Source organism: Tympanuchus pallidicinctus, unplaced genomic scaffold (genome assembly GCF_026119805.1).
Source record: "Tympanuchus pallidicinctus isolate F22 unplaced genomic scaffold, pur_lepc_1.0 scaffold1, whole genome shotgun sequence".
Taxonomy (NCBI): Eukaryota; Metazoa; Chordata; class Aves; order Galliformes; family Phasianidae; genus Tympanuchus; species Tympanuchus pallidicinctus.
Genome location: NW_026294618.1, coordinates 71,137,094 through 71,150,307, shown reverse-complemented (window position 1 = coordinate 71,150,307; position 13,214 = coordinate 71,137,094). Strand labels below are relative to the sequence as shown.

At 39.9% G+C, this 13,214-nt stretch overlaps 1 protein-coding gene across 1 annotated transcript in view; it reads left to right on the top strand.

Moving 5' to 3' along the window:
* PCNX2 (pecanex 2) overlaps nt 1–13,214 on the top strand; it is a 150,398-nt gene that overhangs the window by 13,284 nt on the left and 123,900 nt on the right. Inside the window, exons 6-8 of the mRNA XM_052670834.1 lie at nt 7,262–7,409; nt 7,578–7,723; nt 9,001–9,094. Coding sequence (XP_052526794.1) covers nt 7,262–7,409; nt 7,578–7,723; nt 9,001–9,094 — 388 coding nt within the window. The remainder of the gene's footprint in view (nt 1–7,261; nt 7,410–7,577; nt 7,724–9,000; nt 9,095–13,214) is intronic.

The window sequence follows — 13,214 nt, the reverse complement described above, 5'->3', positions numbered from 1 at the left end:
TCTAGCATAGGAATATCTGGTTTTACCCAACATTTTCCTTGCTGTCACCAAACTCCAACTCTTTTCTGTTAGGAAGAAGCATTACTTGTAATGTCTTTAGCAGCTGTGTAGAAAAGACTAGAAAGCCTGTTTCATGAGGATGCTAGATGAGGTGCAGTGGAGCTGCGTGGAGTGTTGGAGTACTTGCCAAGTGATCTGCTATTTCCTGGTTAAGAAGATCTGGGCCAAAGTAAAATGAGACCGCCTATTTTCTCCTCCAAAATGTTCTGTGAACTTTAGATGCTGTAATAGATTGTTCTAAGGTAGCCTAAGAGGAAGCAAACTAAATGCCTGTTTTGCATTGAACTTGGGGAACTTACTGATACTCAGCAGCGCAGCTTCTCTATGTGTCAAAACTGTGTTCTTTTCCATAGACTGCTTCTCAGACATCTCTTTTCCTCTACCTCCTCTCTCCCCCCTAAAAAGCTTTCATTATATGGGAAACACACCAGTGGTTTCAGAACGTCGCATTTATAGAATTAAATGGCTTTCAGATGAATAGTAATTTTCAGAGTAACGTGAGAAGGGAGAACTGTCTCTGTAAAGGAAAGCAATCAGAATAAGTCAGGTTATTCATGAATTCCATGACAACATACAGAACAAACTTGATTCATGTATGTATGGTTATTGGAGTTTAGATCTGGCAAGCTAAATTCTTTTCGTTCAAACCCGAAGTCCTTGGGAAACATGAGGATTCAACACCAATCTGATATTTGAAGCGGCCAAATGTGAATTCCTTACCTTTCCATTTTCTGAAGTCTATATGTTTGTCAGGCATTGGAGTTAATCTGCACACAGCTAAGCTGCCCTGTGCTTTTTTGGGGCATGCTGAGCTGTTACGAGACCTGCAAATGTCCTCCTGGGTAGGGGAGTGATACTGCAGTGGCTTTGGTCACCGTGTGGTGTCTGCAGACCTCGTGTTGATGCTGTGGGAAAAAGGCTACTCAGTCTGAACTTCTTAAGCTGGGGAGATGTAGTTCAAAGACAGTTGCTATTTACAACAAGTAGGCTTTATTTATTTTCTTGCTTAGTCAGAATGTGCTCTTTGCAAAAATAAATTACTGTCATTACTGGCAGCTTCCCCGCAGTAAGATTTGATTTTAGGAATGAGAAAGCCTCTAATTTGTTTATAGCCTTGCAATTACAAATGTGCTTTTAACAAAAGAGCATTTTAAAGCAGATTTGAATAAACATTCCCTCTTTAAAGTGGTTGTTAAAAAAAAAAAATGTAATGGAGGGGAGGCAATGTAGGGCAGGGCAAAGCTATGCACCCATCGTTTTGAAGGAGGAGGTTGTCTTTTTGTTTCTTTATTCTTTTGACCTTGCAAACCACTTAATTGGCAGAAGATAATAACAGATGGTCTAGTCCAAGGGAGCATGAAATGCACCTCACAAAGGTGTTTACTGGGAAATGTGAGAAACTTGGCAAGTTCCTGGAAGGCTGTGTATTTGGAGCTGTGTGGAAGAAGGCTGATGTTTTGCATATTTTGGAGAAGGCAGGAAAACTCGTGAATCAGAACAGTCTTGAAAGTGAGTGAGTGAATATTGTAGATGGTTCTTTGTTTGATGTGTGCACCCTGCGCACACTTGTGAATTGTGTGGAAACAGAAGTTGCATCATCTTCACCCAGCAAACCCTTTGCCAGTAGGCAGCTCTGTAAAATACAAAACAAGAAAACACTAGCAGGGATGCCAGATTTAATGTGTTAAATATAGGATGTAAAAAAGCCAGCTTTTAAGAGCTGCTGCTGTTCTGTTGACATTGTATCTCTTCTATGTTGTGAGAAAGTACCACTGCCACTGTTGCTAAAAATGACTTCTGGACCACTATCCTTCCAGTTCGGAATCAATTTTTCACCGCCCTCATAATGAAAGCCTATGGAAGGGCAACTGCAAATTTTCTGTATCCTGTGTATTATGTAGGGAAAACTGGGCTTATGGTCTGCTTTGTGTCCTTCTGCCATGCTGGGGAGCAGTAGAACAGATGCACGCCTGATCTGTACAGGATGAGAGCCCATGTCACCTCTGCCACAAGTAACTTGAAATCTGGAGCAGACGGTGTTATCACCAAGGGACAAAGCCAGCTGTGGGAGTGGTGGGAACCCGCATGGCAGAACCTGAACAGGGACCATGTGGCCTGAATTGAGATGTTTTTCAGGCTCTTTTTAGAAAAGGCACTCATCGTCCTGGTCAGTGCAGAAACCACAACCTTGAGTTAGTTCTTTCGGATCCCTAGCAATTACACTGCTCCTATAAAAAACTAAGATGTACTTAAGTGGATATTTTTAGATGACTTAGTTTTTCCCCCCACGTGCAAGAAAGAGAGCTACAGCCTGCCGTGTAATCATGGGGCAGACTGATCTTCTGCATCGAGCCACCAGCCCCAACAGCAGTTGAAATGTGAGGCTGGGGCAGGAGGCGCCTGGAACACGAAGCCCCTTTGGATGGAGGCTGGGGGATGGTGAAGAACTCACTTTGCTCACTGTGATGCTTAGGCTGTAAACAGGCTTCATAGGCTGTGACCTAAAAATTTCAGACTTTTTAAGTGATGTTAGTGTTCAAGGGCAAGGCTGACACCTGTAAAGAAATTATGAAGCTATTTCAGAGGTTGACATTCTGACATTGTTAGCTTTAATGATTAGGTTACTTACCTGAGACCTCAAAAACCATGGTTTTATTCCCAGCTCTGTTATTGGCCTCGGTGATTATTGTGAGCAAGTCACTGCTGTGCTTACGTTTCCCTGTTTTGTGACAGGCACAGCAAGTACCAATAGTTTTTCCTACTGCTTCAGTATTAATGTGGTAATCCTGATTAATGGATGATCTTATGTGTTTCTTCACTGCCTGTGGCAAACTTTTATAGCAATTAGTGGATTGCAGATTTACTGACCACTGCTGACGTTTGGGGGTAACCAGCTTTGCTACTGTTTTTTTGTTTGTTTTGTTTTGTTTTGTTTTAAATGTATTTCTAGCATAGTAGGCAAATGTAAATTGTGTACTTAAAGTACTTAAGCTTCATGAGTATCCAATATTTTTACTTGCTTGGGCTGTTCTGAGGAATTGTCTTGGGCTGCATATAAAATATATAATACAGTTGATATATAGAGGTAACAAAACTACTTTTTAAAATGTTTTTTAATTACAACTTAGTAAAGGGCAACAAAAGTGTAAACCTAGCAGGCTGGATACGTGCAAGGTTCTTCTAAGGTAGAAAGGATGAAGGAAGGTTTGGGAATGTTGATTAAATTGTCTGGTTTTAGTCTATAATATGTTACCCACAGATATGAAGGAGAGATATCATTAGTCAGAGAGCTATTTCATTCTGAGTACTGACAAGAGCATAGAATGACTTGAAGTTATTTCTGCAATGAAGCAGGCAACAAATGCAGTTCAAAGTGAAGCTTTCTATTTTGGAGCTTAGTGTTGTGGGAAGAAGTAGATTCTGCAACAGCAATTAAAGAACAGAAGAGGCTTGGGCTTAATTAGCTTAATTCTGCTTGACCAGATTTCAAAACAGATGGTGTTTGAAATTATGACAGCAGTGGCATTTTAACTTGCAAGATTGAGTTGTGGAGATTGGAATGGGGATATGCACGTAAAAGACAAAGGAAAAACATCTGGGAGACAGGAGAGAGGGCACAAAATGATAAAGATATGCTGAATAAAATTTACTGACCAAGGAAACTTCATTCTGCCTAATAAAATTTAAGGCAGTGTTAAAACGGAGACTAAAAATTTAAACTGTTGTTTTATTTTGATAACTATTTTTATGAAGGCTTTAAAGTACCCTTTAGGCTGTAAAACTGTCAGACTCTTCCTGGTGATCTTGGTAAGGATTTCACCAGGACACATGTTATGCTCAACCAAAATATAAAACAGGCATACCGACCTCCACCTATGTATTTGTGCAGGACTCTTGTACACCATCCTTCCACAGGCGTGATGTAGCTATAGAATCGTAGGATACCCTGAGCTGGAAGAAGCCCTCAAGGGTCACCGAGCCCAACTCCTGGTTCCTCACAGCACCGCCCCGAATCCAAACCCTCTGTCTGAGAGCGATGTCCAAACGTTCCCTGAACTCCAGCACTCAGAGCCGTGCCCACAGCCCCGTGCAGCCCGTTCCGTGCCCACCGCCCTGTGGTGCAGCACCTGTCCCCAGCCCCACAGCCCCTCCCCTGCCGCAGCTCCATGCCGTTCCCTCGGGCCCTGCCGCTGTCACACAGAGCAGAGCTCAGCGCTGCCCCTCCGCTCCCTGTGAGGAGCTGCAGCCGCCATCGGGCCTCCCCTCAGCTCTGCTCTGCGATGGGCACACCCAGGGGACCTCAGTGCTACCTGCCTTACAGATCTTTCACCATCTTTGCAGCCTTTCTTTGACACTCTCTAAGTAGTTCTGTGTTCTTTTTGTACTGTGGTGACCAGATCTGCATGCAGTGTCACAGCGATGGATCTTGGTACTTGAGATGTAGCGTGTAGCTTCCAAATCCACAACCAAGTTGTTTGCTGAGACCAAGCCTGTGGCTGGGGCTTCTGCTGGCCCAGCTACAAGTACACCAGAGCTGTGGAGCAGTGCTGCTGGCTCCATGTCTTGCCGAAGTCCTTAGTGATGTGCAGCTGTGCTGTGTGTTACGCTTTTACTCTTCTTTTCGTCATGGTATTTCTCCTGGTAGCTTAATGTTAAGCTTTGCCAGAAAGCATTTTGGTAATGTGGAGCTTGTTATGCACCCTATCAGGACACTCCTTGTCTAGACATCCCTATCTCTGTTTAAATTCTGAAGGTGTAATTCACTTGGAAGAAATGAGTGCTTATGAAAACTAGTCACAAACCCATGAGGCCTATCTGTCCAGGGCTGGAAGTACTTATTACTGAGGTGTTGACTGATTGGCATATAAAGCCTGTAAGAAGCAGGACTGTTTATGTTTTTATTATCATGACTCTTTACTACTGCAGGAAAAAAGTCTGAAAGGTTTGTGGTTTGGAATGGGGAAGAGAGACGTTTTCTGAAACCACCAGGTAATCAAATTAAAAAATCTTTTTTGTTTCAACCCTAGAGCCAGTTTTGGGCAATGTGAGACCAATTAGATTTTAAAACCACAATTTCTGATCTTTATCATTTATTAATGCTTGAACAGCCCAAACCTTTGGCAAGATGATTTTGATGAGATGTCTATGGCTTCTGGTAGTTGCATGATTTAGAGGATGCTTCAGTAATTCATGGTTAAATAAGATACCGTTTTTGTTTAAGGCAATGTTAAAATCTTTGAATAGAAAGAAAGAAAAGTCCACCAACCTGTTGTTTTGTTTGTTTGTTTTAATAAGAGAAAGTAGGTTTGTAAGACCTATTAAAGTTTGTCTCCCTGTTTAATAGACACAAAGCTTTTCCCTAAACCTGGCTTATACTCACTATACTGCACATGAAGCCAAAATCCCTTGTGCTCTGTAAAGAGATACAAGACCTGGAACATTTTCAGTTCTAATGACATTTAAAAAAATTTTTCAGCAGGAGCCAAAGGAGCTGCTGTTTCAAGCAAGAGTTATGTGGTGTCTTTATTTCTACTGCTCATTCTGCCCTATGTGGTTAGGCTTGTGATTGTGGTCTGTGGCCCTGGTGAGGTTCTTCACATTTGATACTGCCTGCTGTGCTTTGAGCTAAGGGCCAAGACCTGCTGGGGTCAAAGTGTGATGGTACCCTTAAAGTTGTTCTTATTCTTCTGGATTTTACTTTTCTTAATAAAAATAATTGAGTGGGTGTTGTCTCCAGAGAGAAGGGATTCTACCATTGTGCAGTGAGGCTGAGGAGTTTGTGCAGGTGTCTGAGCCTTTAAGATTCTCAAAGATTATGTCTTGTTAATTGAAACTGTTGCATTGTGTTGGTGTGGAGATGCCCTAATTCCTGAAGGCAGGTAGGTTTATAGAAGGAAAATATTGCTAGAGCAGCTGATGTGACTGGAAAAAATCATGGATGGAGTCAGGAAGGTCTGTGCATCCAAAAGTCGGCCTGCTCTCTTCAGTGGTATCTGTTGGCCTAATGAAAGTTAGTACTTTTCTCTCTGGAAACCTTGAACCTGTTTTATCCTTAGATTATCTTAGCTGTGATAACAGTGATTGTTGACTGGGGACTCTTGCAGGTAGGGATAGTAATTGTTTTGGAAAGAAATATGGTTTAGCAAATGGAATTTCTGTGTTTTGTTTGTTTTGTTTTGTTTTTTTCCTTGATGATTACATTTCTTAGGTGCTTAAGCAGCAGATATTGCTAGAAGTCTGGGTAATACATATCCATATGCCTTGCTAAGTGTAAGAAGCAAAGAAGCTACAGGAGACACTGCAGCATCTCTAGCAGCACAACATTTTTTTTTCTTAAATATTTAGTTGTGTGTCAACTTATGATGGTGATGAAACCAGTGTTTGTTGCACTTTAAAATCCTGCAGTGGAATTGCAAAATGTTTTGCTGTTCAGTGTGAGCATAAGTAACTAGAAGAGATCATCACTTGAAATTTTTTATATGTAGAAATAAATGAGACACACACACACACACACACACACATATATATATATTTATATAAATGATGTAACTTGAAAGAGGTGATATAAATTGGTGTATCCAGTTTAGTAGAAATGGGACAAATCCATTGTGTGTATTTTAAAAATCTGTAGTTCAGTATTTTCCAAACATAGGGGAAGCTTCTGTGAAATTATTTAGCTTGTTTTTCTCTGTACTGCATCAGGAGTGTGACTACTAAGGAAGAGAAGTTGAGTAGCTATGTAGTTTCCATTGCAAATTCCAGATTTAGTTCCTTTGAAGATGCTTCCCTTCTTTTTGTATAAGGGAGTGAGGCAGCACTGCTGCTTTTCTGCTGTCAGTATGCATAGCTGGGAAGCAAGCTGTAGTTCTTGACAAGGCAGACTCTTACTGCTATGGGTCAGGGAAGATTACTGCCTCTGGATGAAGAGAAGGAAAGCAGAAATTCTCACTCATTTGTCCTTTGTATCATGCAGCTTTTTCTTGAAACAGTGTGTTTGCTTATCAGGTCAGAATATCTCCTCATCCAAAATGCTCTGTAAGTTGTTTAAATGAATTATGTAAGTCATATTAATGTTTTTCATAAAACTAGTGTTTGCTGTTGTTTTAGCTTTTCTTTAAGATATTTCTGTGCAGTTGTAATGAGCAACACTCTTGACAGTCATCTGTGGAGACTGTCTCTACTTCACTGCCCTGTTTTCCAGATAGCCAGACAACAGAGAGAAAAGAAGAAGTGATGGGAACAGAAAAGCACCGTGAGCAACTTCCTAAGCAGGAAAGATCAGATGTACAAAGCCAAGATCGTGCTAGTACTAGTCCAGTACTACCAGAGTCTGCCAAATTTACAGCACTGTAAGGCCAGTTTACTTTACAATTTTGTACTTCAAAGATATGATGTAATCTGTTTTGTTTCATTGAGTAGAAATGACACAAACTTTTAATTAACCTCTCCTTCTTTCTGTTTTATTGAGAGCAAGAAAAAAGTTCCTCATAGTAGTTTTGAAACATTTTTGTGTCAAGTTACCAGGGCAACAGGCAAAGGCAGATAATCTACCGAGTAACTTCTCAGCAAGACAGTTCTGTCTTGCAAGTAATAAGTGGACCTGAGGCGTCTGTACAAGATGAGCTATCCGTGGATGCAATGCATGTGTTCATAGATGAAAATGGTGAGTTTCTATAGGTGGAATAATTGTAATGTGTGAAGAAATTTCTGTAGAAAATTTTAGTCTTCCTGACAGGATACTTCTCATCGTGCCTGTTATGGATTGCATGTTTTCTGTGTGTGTGAAAGAAGATGGCTTAGTCATATCAGTAAATGCACTATCAGATTAGCAATTACTTGGGTGTTCAAAATGCAACCACACAGACCTGAAGTCTGTACACTGCCATACATACCAGAAGTTTATCTTCCAAATGTCATCCTCAAGAAGTGCAAACACAGAGCCTTTGTGCTGGGAGGGGTGGGCAAAACCTTCCTCCTCTTTACTGTTGTCTTCTCCAGCTGAGTTTGAGTTGGTGCTTGCTCAGGCTGAAATCTCTCTGATGACATTGTGGTAACTTCTGTTCAGAATCCTGATCTGCCTCCTCTTTCAAGTGAATTAAGTAGAGAAGTGGTCTTAAGCACATGCTTGGAGCAGAATTGCTCCACAGCTATTACTAGAGATTGAAGCTGAAGCTGATTGATGCATGATGGTGGTTTGTTTGAACTCTGCGAGGAGCCCTGTGAGGTCCTGGCCAACACCTTTGAATTGCAGCCACCACACTTTCCCTTAAAGCTGCCTTCAAAACCAGTGTGAATGAGTATTCCTGTCAGCTGGGATCCTAATCCCAGCGTTCTTTTGTTTTTCTGCTGATTCCTTCTGGCCTTGCTCTCAGCCCTACAGTTCCTTGTGTGCAGTGAGGCTGAGAGCAGCAGAATAGCATGACCTTAGGCTTGAGTTTAACAGGGTCTATTCATTTCTTCCTGTTGAGCAAAAGGAGAGTGCAATGTCTTTGGTTTTAGCAGAATTTTCTCTGTTTTTACCTTTTCACCTCACCTTCCTGAGCAGAAAGAAAAGATTTGTTCTACAGTGAGCTTGTATTAATAGATGGTCTTTCCATTTACCTTACATGCATTTAAATGACAGCATTGTCCATAAGCCTCTTATGAATGTGTTTCTATGGATGCTGTTTTGATTTGTTTTCTTTGCTATCATGGATTCTTATGGTTAGTTATGAAGAAGAGGTCAAAATTTCACTTGAATTTGTCTTGTTTTCTGTAAATTTTTCAGTTTTTTGAGTGTTAATTTGCTTTCTGAACTTTAAGATAAACCTAGTTTGCTAACTGAAACCTGATATATATTTATACACATGCCTAATATTTTTTGATAAATTTGTTTGCAAAACAAATGATCATATCATGTAACTGAATTCTTTAATATATACTTTTTTTTTTTTTCTGAAGGGGAAATTAGATCCTGTTATTTAAAGGCTGGCTGTCAGAAGGAAGGAAATCATCGACATCAACTATCAAACTGTGATTGCATTTCAAATGCTCAGTAAGTAAACTCTTATTTTTAGAAACCGAATTTTCACTGCTGGAAGCTATGAAGCAGACTGTAGATTTGAAAGATGCGTGTGAAGAACGACACTGGAGAATAAATGTATTAACCTAGTCTAAAGATGTCAAAGTATGCAATTTTATTCTGTATTAGAACAGCAATTGCTTTGTAAGAGTATTGATGTGAAAAAGTGAAAATGAAAACCAGAACTAGCCTGTGTGATTTCCATTACTGTCTGGGAATAGCCAAAGTCAAGTGTGGCAATAGAAATGAGATTTGTGAATAAAAGAAAGTAAGTGAGACCGTCACCAGATATTCACTCAGTCTTACTGTTTTACTCATTTCCCTTACTCAACAGGGTCCTATCAGTATCAGCTACTGACACCATTTCCTCTCAATTCAAGCAGCAGAGCTGTTCAACTTTCATGAAATGTCTAATGGTAATTTGCCACTCTGAAAAAGGGATCTGAACAGTTTTCTTTTTAAGGTCTTTTCAGAGTGATTGCACAAATCCCAGGCTCGCTACTGTGGTTTCTGCTGTCTGATGTGACATGTTGTTATGCATGTTTATAAAAAGAATTTTAACTAATTAGAAGTATTTTTATTGAATTATATGTTTTTCATATTGTTACAGAGCATTTGTAAGAGTGGGGGGATGATGGGGTTCATTGTATTAATAAATATTGTTCTTAAGGTTTTTGGCTTTCAGTGGAGAATTTTGAAAACTTCAGGAATATGTTAAGAATATGCTAGCATGATAGATAAAATGCTGTTGTGAGATACGTGAGAATAATACTCTTTATTTTCAGTGGATGAAGAAAAAAATATCTGAGTTCATCTGTAATAGAAATGTTTATGCTTCTTCAGCAGAACGGGAAAACAACCCATGGTAGAGTCTAGTTCAATCAAACATCTTGGTTAGGAGTTATGTAACTCCTACAACTTTTTTTCCCCCCCCTCTACCTACTACAGAATAATGCCCTCCTATTCCCATCCCCTTCGTGTAACTATGAACTGAATCTGTCTTAAATGCATAAATGGTTTCAGGTCTCCTGACAGCTTGCAGTTAACCTGTTTTTATCAAAAAAGGACAATCTTCCTTCTCTGATATGCAGTTCCTTCTGAATCTGTCCGTCTGTGGACATCTGTGTCATTTGTGATCTTGTGTCTGTGTCTTGCTGTATTACATTAAATACAGATCTTTAGTTTGTGGTTTGCAGACGTCTAGAAATGTGAACTATATATAAAGGAGTCTGTTAAGTGTTGTTAGTAAAAGCAAGTTTAGATGTTCTCTGCAGCCATTGATGTCCGTTTAACATAGATCAGTACCTTTGTTGGAAATCTTGGAATATAATAGCAGTTCAGACTGTACAGAACAAAACAGTGAAGATCAGTGTCTTCCCACTGCTTTACTGTTTTTTGTATAGGAATAGAAATGCAGAACACAAGAGCTTTCCCGAGAACAGAAAAGTAATAAAGGAAAGTACAAAGCAGAAATTCACAAGAAAAAGTAGGAAGGAGGACCAGGAAACATAAAACGTGCCCAAAGCTGAATTTTGCAAGAGCAGTTTGTAATATCTTTAGATCAGAGAGATTAATTACATTTGTTGTTCAACTGGCAGTTCCTAGCATCAATGCATAGATTGAAGGGTAGCTTGGGAAGGGGAGGATTTTCATTTTCTTTTCAGTTGCTCACCATCAAGTAAGCTTGCATTTAAATGATACTGAATGTTTATAGCCTATTAAAACTAGAGGAAAACTCTGATTATTATCTCCCTTAAAAACAGTTCTGGAATGAGGCATCTCTCCTTCCCCATTCCCTCCTACCTCCACCAGCAGGCATGCGCAGCACTTAATGTCAGGTTAGTTTCTTGTTCATAGCTAAAAGTGAGCCAAATAGTCACAGCTCTCAGGTAAAGTTGTTTTTATTATAGAAGAAAAAGGGAAGAACACAGAATTAAACAAAGCACAAGGCATAATCGGCATTTGCTTCAGTTACAGTCTCTTCTCTGTGCCTCTGTGGAGAGCTCTCCAGAGGAATTACTCACTCGAGGGTAGGCCCTCCTTTGACAGAGATGTTTGGTAAGTTAAAGTGATAATACACATTCCCCAGGTCAGTAGCAAGTCATGTCTTGAACTGTCATTGTGAAGGATAGGAGGACTTCCTGGTATAACTTACATACCCCACGTGCTTATCTACCACATTGTTCACTGTGTTGTGCAACAAGTCTGTACCAACAGGAGGTGCTACTGTTATGAAAGGGTAGTTGAAAATAGACATGAAATGCAACTCTGTCATGTCCTTAACTTATCTCCAGACCCATCAGAAAGTTAACTAAAGACAAGACAATGACTCTGTCAGGGCTTTTACGTGAGTATAAAAAGATTTTTGTATGCAAGTCATCCAAATTCAATCTTATGAGCTCAGAGGATGTGGGAGAAATTAATGCCTGGATATAAGAGGGTTGCATCTTCACTGAATAGCAGAAATAGAGTTCTGATCTCAGTGAGCCCAGATTTCAGAAGCTTATGGAGAAAATAGATAACATAGATCTGCAATAGACAAATATAAGCTTTTAAAACATTTTCACCCATCATGCTCTGTCTCTAACACTTATGTGAAATTTCTCCTAAAGCAAAAACATCAAACTGAGTTGAGGCAGTGAAGCCCAGATGTGTGTGAGCTGTGTCCTGATGCTCCTCTTTGAGAGGACTTGGAGATGTTGGCCCAAGCCAGGTGGTGGCAAGAGGTTTCTGGCTCTGGGGCTGTTGGTAGAAGCAGAAAAGCAGAGGTGCCAGCACACACTGGACTGTGGCACTTTTTGGGTAGGAGCGCAATTCGGAAGGAGGTTTTTATTAGGGAGTATGAACTGGTCGGTCCAGGATAATTTAAGTGGCATGTGAATTGGCCAAAGGTAAATACCTTTTGAATAAGTCAAGTAAATCTGGATAAAGTATTTAAGTCTATGAAATATTTAAATATTACTTGAAAGAAGCCATTAAATAAAGCCTTGAGGCAGACTAACTAATGATTAACAATCTTAAATTCAAATTATAACTCACTATTTCTGTCTACTGAATCCCACTATTATCTGCTCCAGCAGTAAAACCTTAACCAATATGGCATTTCACAATAGCAATTAGTAGGAATTGAAATCAGAGTAGTATTTCTGTGGCCTGTGAACACATTAATCTGATCCTCTTGGCGCGTGGCTTCTGAAATGCATTTATCACAACTAATGCAGAGTCTTAACATTGCCTCTTTCTCACAGAACTGGTTTGGTGTTATGATTTTTTGCTTTTGTGTGCTTGCCCTTTCTTGGCATGTAAGGGCTAGATGGACAACCTGAAAGAATAAAAATGGATTAAAGGATGCCACACAAAGCAGATGTCTGAGTTTGAAGGACTAAAGCTTGCTTTCTGCAGAGGCTCCTTGACATTGGAAACAATATTGTTAGAAGGAATTGGCTGATTTCAAATGCTGTCATCACTTCTTTTTGACTCTACTCTGTAGTGATATGATCTTTAGAGAATTCTTTAACTTGTCAGGGTTTATGTGTATTCCACTAGATATTGTAGTAGTTGAACTAATAGAAGTCATTACCTTTACCAGCAGTGCTTGCCCTGGAAGCTTTCAGAGCTTCTTAAATATGGATAAAGTCGTCTTAATCATTTCTAAAATGATATTTTGGGAATTGGAATCATTTCAAATTAGTTTCCTATTTGTGTCTCACCAAAATCTCTCACTAATCCAGCTTTTAAAGAATTTTGATAGTTACATTTTAAGGTAGTCTTTACACTGATTGTGTGCGCATACACACACTTACAAAGAACAGATATGTTTTTCCCATCTTAAACCTCACTTTGGCAGGGGATTCTTGTTGCTTTATTTGGTAAATTATTTAAACATTGGCAGGTAGCTAATCAATTGCCCAATTACTGTCCATGTGATCACCCTGACCCCGCTTCTGACTGTTGTCTTGCCAGAAGCACCTGTTGCCAGCGGTCACTGGAATGGATTCCTTGCAGAGCTAATTGGCTCTAACTTTGATGCCCCCATTAACTTGCCAACTTCTCCTCTAGCAATAAATTGCTTTGTGACAGACTTTGCCATGAG